The sequence below is a fragment of the Synchiropus splendidus genome, chromosome 3 (genome assembly GCF_027744825.2).
Source record: "Synchiropus splendidus isolate RoL2022-P1 chromosome 3, RoL_Sspl_1.0, whole genome shotgun sequence".
Lineage (NCBI taxonomy): Eukaryota > Metazoa > Chordata > Actinopteri > Syngnathiformes > Callionymidae > Synchiropus > Synchiropus splendidus.
In genome coordinates this window covers 12997872-13010814 of record NC_071336.1, presented here as the reverse complement: position 1 = coordinate 13010814, position 12943 = coordinate 12997872, and the positions used below count along the sequence as shown (strand labels likewise).

At 41.3% G+C, this 12943-nt stretch overlaps 1 protein-coding gene across 4 annotated transcripts in view; it reads right to left on the bottom strand.

Annotated features, from left to right (window-relative positions):
* The window catches only part of si:ch211-200p22.4 (phosphatidylinositol-binding clathrin assembly protein), a 74923-nt gene extending 66800 nt beyond the window's left edge, over positions 1-8123 (bottom strand). For all 4 annotated transcript variants that reach the window (XM_053860883.1, XM_053860885.1, XM_053860886.1 and 1 more), the window contains exon 1: positions 7061-8123. In XM_053860883.1, coding sequence (XP_053716858.1) covers positions 7061-7190 — 130 coding nt within the window. In that variant the 5' untranslated portion in view covers positions 7191-8123. The remainder of the gene's footprint in view (positions 1-7060) is intronic.
* Positions 8124-12943: the final 4820 nt, after the last annotated feature.

Here is a 12943-nt window from a genome sequence, read left to right as displayed (position 1 = left end):
TGAATGTTCCCAAACACTCTTGCATATCACACGCACTCTTGCCTCACAAACGCACACAGACAAAGCTGGTTTCAAACTACCATTCCTTGATATGGTAAATGTGGCGGAAAATGAGTTTTTAGTGGTCCCCTCAGTTAGTTGAGTGTAGCTCATTGGATTAGTTTGGGTGAAGGAACAATGAGTGTTCTTTTGAAGAGGGCGTTTAACCCCGATGCAAGCTCCATTTCATTTGAAGAATGAAAGATGAAAAGGCTCCTACCAAAATATATAGGCACATTTTTCATTTAATATTTGAACTTCCTTTTTTGCCTCAATGACAAAAATCAGCTCATCTCCTTTGAAGCACAGAGATTTCTTTTCCAAGCTACATAATCTGGACAAACTTCAAGCAAGAGTCCAAGATGGACACACCAGCATGACAGCACTATAGGGAGACTACAAGCATCTCACATGACAAGACTCTGCAAGGAGACGTCAGCAGATGGTTGAGGATCAGATTCTCTCATATATATATATATATAGTCATGACGAAGAGTTCTTCATGCGAACGATGACTGAACAAAAAGTTGTACAAAACAATTCTTGTACAACTGTGACAGTGTGAACTGTAGCACAGTCTGAAGAGAATTGCATTTTAGTTGGAATAAAAAGACCTTTTAAGGAGCATGTATGGATCAGTAGACATTAAACCAGTCATGCTGCATGGACATCTGAATTTATAATAACTATGCATCCTATATCGATGTAAATATAGGAAGATTATTTATGAACCACATCGCTCTGCCATATTCCTTCCTGCTCCGCAGTCATCTTTGGGTTACAGTGGCGAGTCACCAAGTGAGTAAATTAATGGCTGAGAAGTCAGGCAGGGAACTTAGATGCTCGTAGCAAAAATAATTAGCTGACCTAGTTACTTCTCAGTTAATGAATGAATACATTCCAAAGAAATAAGTGAAGCAGAAAATCCACTTAGCTTAAGGTTCATGATTAACAGGTTTCATGGTTCTCAGTAATGTCACAAATATTTAATGCAAGCTAAATTATGCAACGGAATTTAAATAAAAAAAGTGCATCAATATGCGTTTTCTTTTTATTGGGAAAAAATGGGGCCCAAATGGATCAATATTTCAGCATCCCTCAACACTTTTCTACCGGGAAGTTGGTTCGTGACAGACTCAATACACAGTAATAAAGAGCCACCAAAGAGCTCTCATGAGAGGCCCTGAAACACACCGGCTCTTTACATGCACTACTACCCTTGGGCTTGGAACAGACATAGTTAGACGGTCAGGAGTAAGCGTTTTTCCTGGCTTGTAGTCTAAACCGGGCCTATCTGGGCTCCGCAGCCAGGGAGGGGCTGTCCGGCTGTTTAGATAGCATTAGGCTCACCTCAGATCACTTGAGAACACAGACGGCCACTCATGCTAACCGGCTACACCCTGCCGCACCTCTATCAGGACTGGAATCAATGTAACACAAAGAGCAGGAAGTGACTGGGGACCATTGTGGCATTACAGTCCTGAACACTTCATTTCCCTGCATGCTTCAGCAATGAGGATATCAGGGGAAAGAATGAACAAATAAAGACAAAACTCCTCTTCGTCTAGATAAGCAAACTTCATACTGAGAACATGAATTACATGAAAATGCTACAAATAATTCTGACACAAGAGCCATTAGGTTTGTTCTGCAACAGATCTACAAGTTATCATTTGAAAGCTCAGTCAGCTGTTTGTTTCCTTGAATGTAGACAGACGTGGGAACAGAACCACAATGGCAGTTTTAAGTCTTACAGTGCTCAATGTTCACGTATGGTGAGGTTGGGCACAGACCAACCATTTGTAGACAGAAAGTCCAGCCTCTTAAACTGCCTTTTATAAACTCGTAATGCAGTCTCCCTCTTATTTCAATATGTCATCAGAGCTTGGATGCCGTTCTTTCATGAATCAATAGTTCTCTTTTAATATACGGTAAGAATCCAAAAGCATTGACAAAGCATCCTTAGAATGATGAAGTTTGAGGCCCCCTAAAGAAGAAACAGAAGTGATCAAATATGACAGAGGAATTCTTACACATGCTCAGTAGCGCTCTCCCTTCTCAAGTCGAGTCCAGACTCACACAGTCAATCGCTGGTGTTGGAGGTCCCCCTCTAGCATCACATCAATTTGTCATGCAAGTCTAACCCAATTTCTTAGTTGTGTTGGAAATGGTCCAGTGCAACATGGTGTCCTGGGAAAATATGGGCCAGCAGTTCACTGAGCTGGCAAAAACAGTGTTGCATGTTGGATGAACATACTGGAAGCTGTGCCTATGATGGGAATGACATGGAAAGCAATGACCTTCAAATATTCCAGCAAATGCACACATCACAGTTGGCACTACATTTCATGCTTACTGTTCAGGGTTAGGTGTTAACACGAAACTGTCCTCTTCTCACGGTCAAAAAATTCAGGCATTAGCTCAAGTATTGCTGTCAAAATATTTCATTGAGTTTTCTTTATTGAAATTGGAATCTAAATCCACAAACCAATAACATATGCAAACTCAACATTGCTATTTGGTTAAAAATGGTGCTCCCATGTTTGCTTACTGCGGTCACAAGACACAGCTATGTCTACTTCTAGAGAATATCTAAAGACTGAGTCAAATCCAACTTGGACTAAATGAAATAATAGAGAATCAACTCCTTCATCTTTGGCATAAGATGTGGAATCACGCCATGCAAATGAACTACAAAATGGATTACAGTTGATTGTCACTCTCGCTACACCTCTGCAGCTTGGTTAAGAAACACACAAAAGTGCTGTTATCAACCCTCAGTGTCACCATAGAAGAAGGGTCAGTAAATGATTACAGACGGCCTGTGTTTAGAGGGAAGAACGCCCTTGAACAGACTGTAGTGGTACATCAGCGAGACAAAGTCTCTTTAATCTGTTTAATTTGAACTTCTACGTATTTAGCTAAATACGGCCTTGTGTGTCTTGTGGTTGAGCAGGGTTGCCTGGGTTATCGAGATTGAACGGTTGCCTAGAAGGGGAGAAAAAACTCCACCCAAATTAGCCAACACAAAGGTTATAATATAACAGCATCAGCACAATCACAGTCCATTTTAACCTTCAGTGTCTCCCATAAACTTAAGTACATTTAATAGACAGCGCTTGACTGGTTTGCTGCCATGACAACAGAGTGCTGGATAACAAGACTTGATCTTCAACCTCACAACTTCTCTCAACAGCTGTGAGAGAGTGAAACAATCTGAGGTTTGATGGTACTTAAGTGGACCAAAGTGTGCAATGCGCAGCAATCATTGTGTCTTGACCTTTTATTGTTATGATTAAGAATTATTTTCACAACTAGAAAAAGCCTTCCATATGACGCCATTGTCAATTCAGCCATTAAAAACAAAACAAAGATTATTTGAGGTGGCTTGTTCTATTGAGAGCATTGAATGGGAATGATACAGAATGATATACAGTAAAAGATTTTTCGTTTCAGCTTCAACTTGAGATTTGAGTTTAAAGCAAAAAAAGATGGAAGCTGATAGAGGAAAGGCCAAAATATATACTGTTTATACTCAAATATATAGCAATTTTTTGTGACAATCTTTTATTTTCAAACACCAACCATCTTCAAATATATACCAAGAACTCATCACGGTATTCTGAATACCGATACTTACACTGGGTTGCCAACTGTCACTCCACAGTAAACTCAACTCAGTGTGTCAGTCAACATTTTTCTGTTCAACTTGAGCAATAAACCCATCCAAGAATCTATACTGTCTTATTCTTTTCTGAAAACAAACTGATGTCTCCACCATGTAATTTTCTTAATACCAAAGCCAAATCTGATTTACAAATATCAGCCCACATTATCGGCCAAATATCGGTTATGGGCTTTCCTAAGCCACCAGATATTGAAATCGGTCCAAAAAAAGCATATGAGTCAACCCCCAGTGTAGGAGGGCAAAGTCCACTTTCCCAACATCATTATTTAACGCCATGGCAGGGTCCTTACAGACAGAATCACCGGAACTGAAACAATCTTTGGAGACAACATGTAATTACCATATCAGCTCTCTCCATCCTGACTTCATGGCCTCAACCAAAATACAAGTGATAGGACCATGACTGTGCTCTCCATCTTTAATTCCTCAATCACAGTCACAATTTCCCTCAAGCAAAGCGCAGATATGGCACCTCTTTAATTGTGACACAAAATGATCATTTGGATAAATAACCGTGTGCCATTGAACAGCATTGACAATATCAAACTTAACTATAATAACAAGCACCAAATAATGATTCCTGTCAAATATGCATCTTTACTTGTAGCAAGACTGAACTCCAGTTCACCTCTTGTTTGTGACATGCAACTACAGTGACAACTCGAGTTTGCATCCATCTTTCCGTCCCCGCTTGTTCTGCTCATGACTATCAGAAGCTTGACTTGAGAGCAAGCTTCAGAGCTGATCTCACGCAGTCAGAACATGTTTTATGTCAGGGTGTCAGCAATCCTACCAATTTCCCACAATCTTACTAGGTAACATACACAGTGACTCTCAAAGATTCATTAATTTCTCTCAAGTACAACAACAGCCCAAATAGTTGGCTGAATCAGAAACTTTTACCAGCTTGAGTATAGATTTTTTCTCCCTGCAATATGATGAATTTTCAACTTCCACAATTATCATTCTGACAAGATCCTAAATGGAGATTATCTGAGGCACCGGGCTGCATTTGTTTTTGTGATGGAACACTGGTGAGCAGCATAACATCATACCCAGTCACAGTGTATGACCTGAGACATGTTTAAGCATAAATTAGTTGTTCTATAGAAACTGTGCAGATGACTGTAAGCACCATGTAATATATCGTCTAATATATCGCATCTCATCCTAGTGGGGAAGTACCGCCACCATATGATATTAAATAACACATATCAACAATGACCTAACTGACAGGTTTGGCAGGCTTTTTGGTGACTTCACAAAACATTAACACTATTAAAAAACAGATTTCAGTCAAAATTCAGGAATCTTCCACTACAGCATGGGATGAGACCATTATGGGCTATTTCAGGTTTTGAGAGCATCAGAATGAAAACCTCGCTTTGGGTCAAACTGTGCCAATCACAGATTGTCCACCTCAATGCCACTGAGGTCACTGCACTCACAAAGGAATCAATACTATGTGATTATTAAGCCTGACGTGGCGCACTGGTTGTAAAGGTCTACCCAAGTTCATAAGGGACACAAGACAATACGTGGATACGTCTGCACTTCACAGCGGAGTGGAGGAGGAGGAGGAGGAGGTGACGGATGGGAGGCAGCTGAGCCCCAGCTATGAACAAACATGTGCATCCCATACTGAGAAGAATGGTTTTCAAATGGCTTACATCAGCACATTTAGGTATATTATCTGCTCGATAAACAGTGTGACAGACTAAAATGCAACAGCTTTCATTAGAGTAATGTGGTGGGCCACAGAGGTTAATTTAATTAACACCACAAACAAATTACTAGCATTTTTAACTGACCCCAACATCTGTGAGAAACTGAATCAGCCTTATCTGACAACGCCAACTTATGGTTATTACAGTCGGTATAACACACTTGTGAGCAACTGCTGAATTGTGCGAAGGTGAGAAGTTGAGGTTGATATTTCCATGTTTAAATGTAGGCACGCTTCCTTTTGCTTGAGCACCTGAAAGGAAACTGAAATTGAAACATGGTAGATGAAGGCTGAATATGTGCAGAGAAGGTACTTGCAGGAGGCTCTGTGGTCATGTGTATGTCAACCTAACTATGTCCTTTTACACATTCAAATAAAGATAAAACTAAATGAGAGTATTATGCAATGAACTGTTACACATTCATTTGCTTCCAACTGACCAGATTGACTTCATACAGTCAAATAATTAAGTTCTAAGGTCGTTACATTTTAAGAGAACAAAGAGGTATTCGATAGACACTAATAAATCAAATTATTGACTCAAACATCGGCGGAAAGCGCAATCATTGTCAGGGTCGAAGCTCCGACTTGATTGCAACACACACATTTTGCACTGATACGACTGGCATCACACACTCCAGTCACAGAGTCAGGAATCGTTTGGGTAAGGCATAATTGTGAAATATCACAGTAAATTCCAGCTTTCAGGTTAACTTACGAGCCAGCTGGACTCCACAGAAAGACACTGTCTGACTCTGCATCTGATTCATTCACTTAGTGAAGAAGCTCAGTGTTTCTGACAAATCAGCATTCCTGTCGAGGAACTATCAGCAGCAGCTGGAGGCAGCAGCTGCAGGCGTGGAGGACACGTGACCGGAACACCATTTATTCCCAAACAATAATGTCGTCTTCTTGTGCAGGTAAGTGTTTAGAGGCCATCTCCAAGGACACATTAATAATAAACCCCAGTGACATAATGAGGTTCTTTCTGGTTGAACAACTTTTAGTTTTCCTGAAAAGGGCATGTCCTGTTTCGCCTCGAATCACCCCTGCCACGTCCCCCAGAGCAGATTCTCGTCGCAGTAGTTACAGATGCACTTCACCTGAATTACATGAATGTAATCCTTAAAACTGCTTTTTTTTACCAATCACATGACCAGTGATATGTGTGTGTGTGAGTGTGTGAATGAAGGCAAACACTGATCAACCGCACAGGACAGCAGGGGCGACTATACAGAGACTTTAAACTGTATCTGTTGACTGATATGTAGACACACTGAGAAAACAATGCAGACTTGAGGATGCTGTACTTGCTGTACCCAAGAATCAAGCTTACTTATACAGACGAGACGAAAAACATGTCGTAGTACAAGTACCCAAGGATGTTGACATTGGCAGTGAAGTCTCCACAAATTGTGCGATTCCTTATACTAACAAAGCTGTGGTACATCACTTTTGAACACAGCTGTTCTACCCCAAGTCATCAACCAATTCTGATATTTGATCGGCAATGTGCTGTTTCTTGTTGGGCAGCAAGGATGCAGTCAACTCAACAGGCCCTGTGGGATCGCGTGGATCAGCACTGACAGAACATCATGTCTACTCACAGTCCAGGTGCTTCTTCTTGGGTCCACTGACTTCATGCGTGGTAGCCTTGCAGACCGCTTTGCTGATGGCAGACCCCGTCATGCTGTGCTGCGCTGCTGCGATCCGATCCGTAATCGACTGACCAGACATTTCTGCCTTTTAAACCGCGACCAATCCGCTATATCACAATAGACTTCGGTCAATAGAACTCAACGAGACTTCTCACTCAGGCGCAGGGAGTTCCTTCTGTCCAGGTGCGTAGAAAGAGCCAAAAAAAAAAACCGTGGGCTTCCGCAAAGTCAAAAATCCGGATATTGACAGACCGCTTTACAACGAGACACTGTTTCTGAGGAGTTCTCAATTCAACTAGCTACCTATCTATTACAGAAAACTAACCCGGGCTAGTCTGTGTTAGCTAATGTTTCCGCTGCAATTCTCGAACCAGGAAAGAGTCCCGCTGTGGAATTTGTAAACACTGGAAATTACTTTCTGGCCGCAAATAAACATAGCTCGCTGGCTGGCTGGTTAGTCGCCCCGATGGTTTGTTTGATGGGGGTCGGGAAGGGGGTCAACCGAGACACCTCAAGCGGGATAGACGGGAACAATCCGGTGTAAATCACAGCAACAATCTGGAAGAGATCAGGAGTTCCTCCTCCACGTCAACTTGTTAGCTCCGCTGCTATCACAGGTCGTTTGGCAAAGTGAGTGCTAAACCCTCCCCAGGGCATAAAAAGTCACCCAAAATTAAGCAGCGCATTGTTTTCACCTCAAGGATGACAGTAAAAATAGTCCCAGTGGAAACAAGCAGATGGGTGTTAGCCGAAAAAAGGCTAACGGGGTTAGCCGACCTGTCAGACGGAGCGAGAGCGAGCGACTCCCGGTGAGATTTGGATCGGAGGACCGGTAAGTTAAAAAAAATGACAGCTCCAGTCCGTGCGAGATTCGTCCACGAGGCTCTCAGGCTCAGCCGCTGCTTTACTCCGACTGTCGCCTGAACATTATCCGCTGGATTTTAAGCAGCGACTGTTCCGTCTTGCCTGACTGTCTGGAGAGTCTCAGCAGCGGTTCCTGTCTCAGACTGGCTGCTGCTGCTCCGCCGGACAAAATGGCAGCGTAAAAAATCAGCTGATCTCACAACCGAGATGCCTTCAGGGGAGGATCTCAGGCTCGGAATTTACACTTCCAAAAGTGCACCGGCAACCTTCAACGCTGACGAGCACGGTTCAATAACGCGCTTTATACAAGAACTGTCGGTGCAAGCAATAGATCTGGTTTAACACTTATGAGCCGTATTTATTCGTGTCTAGCATCAAACGAAAATAAAGCAAAACTCATGTGAGTAAAGTAGTTTACTACTCATGTCTGAAACGAAATTACAAAAGAAAACATAGATAAAGGTTTTTCAATAAAGGTCAAATCTAAGAGTCCGGATCACTTGGACGAAGTAATAATGATAATAAAAATGAAACATTGGCAGAATCCTTACCCTAAAGTCAGATTAGCACGTGTAGCTCTGATTTCTCGCTTTGAAAACTATTTTGAGCATGGTTGAAAACAGTGATCAGTGATCCTCCAACCGTTTTAAAAATGCTCCTTTTAATAAAATAAAATGTGACTATGTGACTAGCTGCTTTCCCACGCATCACAGCAAATAGCACAAGACCTTATGTTCGAGTGGATTATTATTATTATTATTATTATTATTATTATTATTATTATATAAGACACACTTTCAGGCCTAATGTCTTCTTTAACACAGGGGTAGAGAGCAGAATTGTCAATCATGGAGTCCGAATAACATATGAAGTCCTTTATGGTTCTTCCATCACCAAAATTCATAAAGACCATGTAAAATTGTGTTTGCAAAAGTCACATCTGAATTACTTAGAGTCATGTGGTCTGGAGTATTGCTTAAGCCTCTCAAGAGTACAGCCACAGGTTCTCCTAGTTGCATGTATTAGAAGATGATGAGATCCACCAGTTAGGATGAGACTGTCATCACCATAATAAATATGACAACGTAAATCACTGCTGTCATATTTGTCTTTAACATGCATTGCTTAATGATATCTTCTTGCCATACAACCCAATCTAAATCTTTCATTGACAAACATAATTTGTATTTCTTCAAATCTTTCAACCTAATACCTACTATCCTAAAAGGATATTTCCAGCAGCTTGTGAACGCATCTATTCCACACCAGGCTTGCGAGTGTGTTGCCTTTAAGGTGCACATTTTAATCGACAGAAAAATCGAGGGCAGTGTCTCCACATTTGCATCAGTTGTGATCAGAAATCTGTACATCATATTGATCTAAATGTGTTTGCTTGCCTCTGATTCATCCACACATCCCCCTGCAGATCCATATTGGAGGTGGTCTTAAATTATTCCTCAGACACCGTGTCCTTGTTTGACTCCAGTCTATAAGGAACACAGTGTGCTTCAAATCTGTGGAAACCGCTCATGCTGCACAGTGCACCGCCTAATGGGCATCACTCTGGATCCCAGAGATGAATAAATCAAATATGTGGGGGCAGTCGACTGCATTACACATACAGCTGGGTGTAATTACATCTTCCCAAGTCATCCTTAGTGGCTCACGTTGATTATGGATCCGTACATGTACGTAGACTGTCATGATGCAACATTATCCATGTGATTTTTCTCTCTCCTGCATATTCTCCTGCTTCTGTTGTGGTTCTGCTGTGGGTGCAACAAAGGAGCTGGATGGGTGATATACACACAATTCACACTTCCATTACCCCACTGAATATGGAGCTTTCTCTACTTCTGTTTGCATCAGGGAGCCAACGCTAGTGTGAGGTATTTGTTACAAGGGTGAGGAATACTGCAACCTGACCTCAGCAGCAGGTGAATTCTGGGAATCCAGCATTCCAGACGACCTTCAATACCCCTTCAGGAGGGAGACGTCTGTCCGAGATATGACAACTGATGCAGTCAACTGTCACAAGCTGCTGATGGGAAATGTGTTTACTCACAAGTGTGCTGAGAATTTATCGCTATTTCACTTTCATCCAGAACATTTCACAAACTGTGAGTTTCCTGCAGAATCTGAAGCATTTATAGCAGGGAGTAAAGAAAGAAAGACTAAGAGAGGTTCTATTAAAAAAAGTATTTCACTATTTGTGTGTTTATAGTACTTAAGTACATTAACATTAATTTCACATTCCCTTATTATAGTTAGCCTTTAAAATAAACTGGTTAAGAGACTTTACGAAAACCCTGCCGTTTAGTTCCTATTTTTATTTGCCACATATATATTTAGGTGCTTGCGCAAGTAGGTTGATAAATGAAAAGGGCATACTTCTAATCTATGAGCAGTTACCTTTCTATAATAACTTATTCTGCTTTATGAGTGAAAGGAAATGATGTCAAGTGACCATGAAGAGGGAAGCACTAGCTTGAGAACTTCACTGCTGCTGTTCTTCACAACACCGTAGGTTGTACAGCTGAAGCCCAGACATAGCTAGGTGAAGAGCTGTAATATTTCTGAGAACTAGGAACTAAAACACTACTATTCCATGAGTATTGTATTGTGGAACCTGTGTCGTTACTGATGCAAAAGCCTCAAATGGTGAAGAGGCAAATGGGCTTGTGTTAGTTCTTCTTCTGCTTTTGGCACTTCCCATTTGTGGCTGCTGCAGCAGGTCAGTTTACATCACTTTACCCTGCCTTGTGTATTGTCTTTGTCACATCTATAGACGTAAATGGTTGGCTCACCAAATGACAAACCTAGCCACTGTACCGAAGTGTTTTGTGTAATTTCCAAGACTGACACCTGACATTGTTGCTGGCTTCATCCCTAGACATTCATTCTCCATATCACCTGGACCATAAAAGTTAAGTCTCTCATCTGGTCGGCGGTACCTTCTTACTTGCTCATCGCCTGTAAAGAAATAAATGGAAGAGGCGAGTAGGTTGGTTCTACAGACTGTTTCCTGAAATAAAGGTATGACGATTATTTCAACCCGGGTTATGAACCTCTGTGTGTGATTGAAAGAGCCAAAATGAGTGACCGAGGGCCGCTGTTGGATTTATCTATGATCTGACCTGTTGGTGCTCTGCTGGAATGTACCAGAGGGAGATCCAGGAAGACAAAACTAGAAACAATCCCTTAATCTCAGTACCATGTTTAAAATCATAACAAATAGAAAAAAAGTTTTTGTTGTTTATATATATATATATATATATATATATATATATATATATATATATATATATATATATATATATATATATATATATATATATATAGTGACTGTTGTTGAAAAGAACGGAGAAGTTGTGTTTCAAAATGACACCAGGCGAAATATTTTGCAGAGAAGTATAAACGTACTTCTTCACAGGCTCAAGAGGCGGACTCTGCTGCTCTCTGCAGGCTGAATATGAGCACTCCTTATTTCCATGGCAACGCGGTAGACATCGGGGAGTCCCTGCAGCCCCTGGCAACCGGCTCATGGATGAGGCTGAATATCAGCAGCTGTCAGTCAGTGCAGAGCCGCTGCGCTGCCAGAGGCGTCTTACTCACAGAAAAGCCAGGGGAGATTGAAATAAATCATTTTCTCACTTCACTGACACATCGAGGTTTATACAACCAGAGGGATGAGGCGTGTGGAGAGTTCAGCGTGAAGCTGTATCCTACGGAGAAGAAACTATAATCGCCATGGAAACAAAAGTGGCTATGACATTCTGAAATCACACATGGCACATCCAGCAAAGACATCAAATGTGAGTCCTTCATTCATGGTGCAGGTGCTGGCCTCTGAGGCGGAGACAGCAAGAGAGTCTGGCTGACAAAAGTAGGATGAGTGGGCTCATTTTCACCCACCAACCGAAACAAAAGCAAATGAGCTTCAAGCATGTGGAATCACCTTGGAAGTGAAGTCACTGGCTAAAACATTCGACACTGGTTATGGGATTGTGCAACAGGCAGCAGGAGAGGTGAAAGACAGGAGTGGTATCAACAGTCCATCATGGTCATGTGCAGCTGTATCAGAGAAGTTCAGTCTGGAGGCAACAGTGGGGAACTTTCAAGTCCTCCTTGCTTATTGTCATGTACAATCAAGTCTTCCTCCTGAGACATACATGTCTTTTTTTTTTATTGTGAATGTGTGAGGACACATAAGTAACTTCTTGTTGTCATGGTTACTCATTGGGTTGTACACAGTAATATCAACAGTTGTATCAACCTGTTAGTAAGGCAGCGGTGTGTGCAGTTTGAGGAAGGCAGATGAAGTGAGGGGGTCACGACTTCAGTACAGTTTTAACTTTCCACTCTCCACTGCTGATTTGTGCTCCAGAGATGTCTCTAATCTTGTTTGTTTTTTTCTCTAAAGGGATTTCATATTAATAGCATTATCATTGTTAAAATGCTAAACAATGTTTTAAACTGCCAGCAGCTGTCACCTTGTTTGTGCACTGCAGAACTGCTTTTGCTTAAGAAATATGGCTGCGTAGCAGCAACGAATATAAAAGAAGCTTATCAAAAGGATTTCTTTCATAATAAGGCCCTCACAAGCTCTCATGCGAGCACGTCAACCTTCCACCTGCGAAAATCAAACAGGGCTGCAAAAATAATCCTGTCCTATTAGTCAGAGAATAGCTGACTTCTCTCCCACCGCTCATAGTCTTTGACATTATGTCTCATTGCTAGATCGCATACGAATACTATAAAAAGGAGAAAAAGCTTTTGTTTTTGTTAACTTGAGGCAACGACAACTAAAAATAAAATTCATTTGATGACATTACATGAGGGGTTCCCAACTCAACCAAAAATCTAACAGTCAAAATTCCAAAATATGCTAGACAACAATGAGAAAAGACTCTCTGAAGTTTTTTGCATATGAAATCAAATGACAAGATAGGCTTTTATTAAATAATA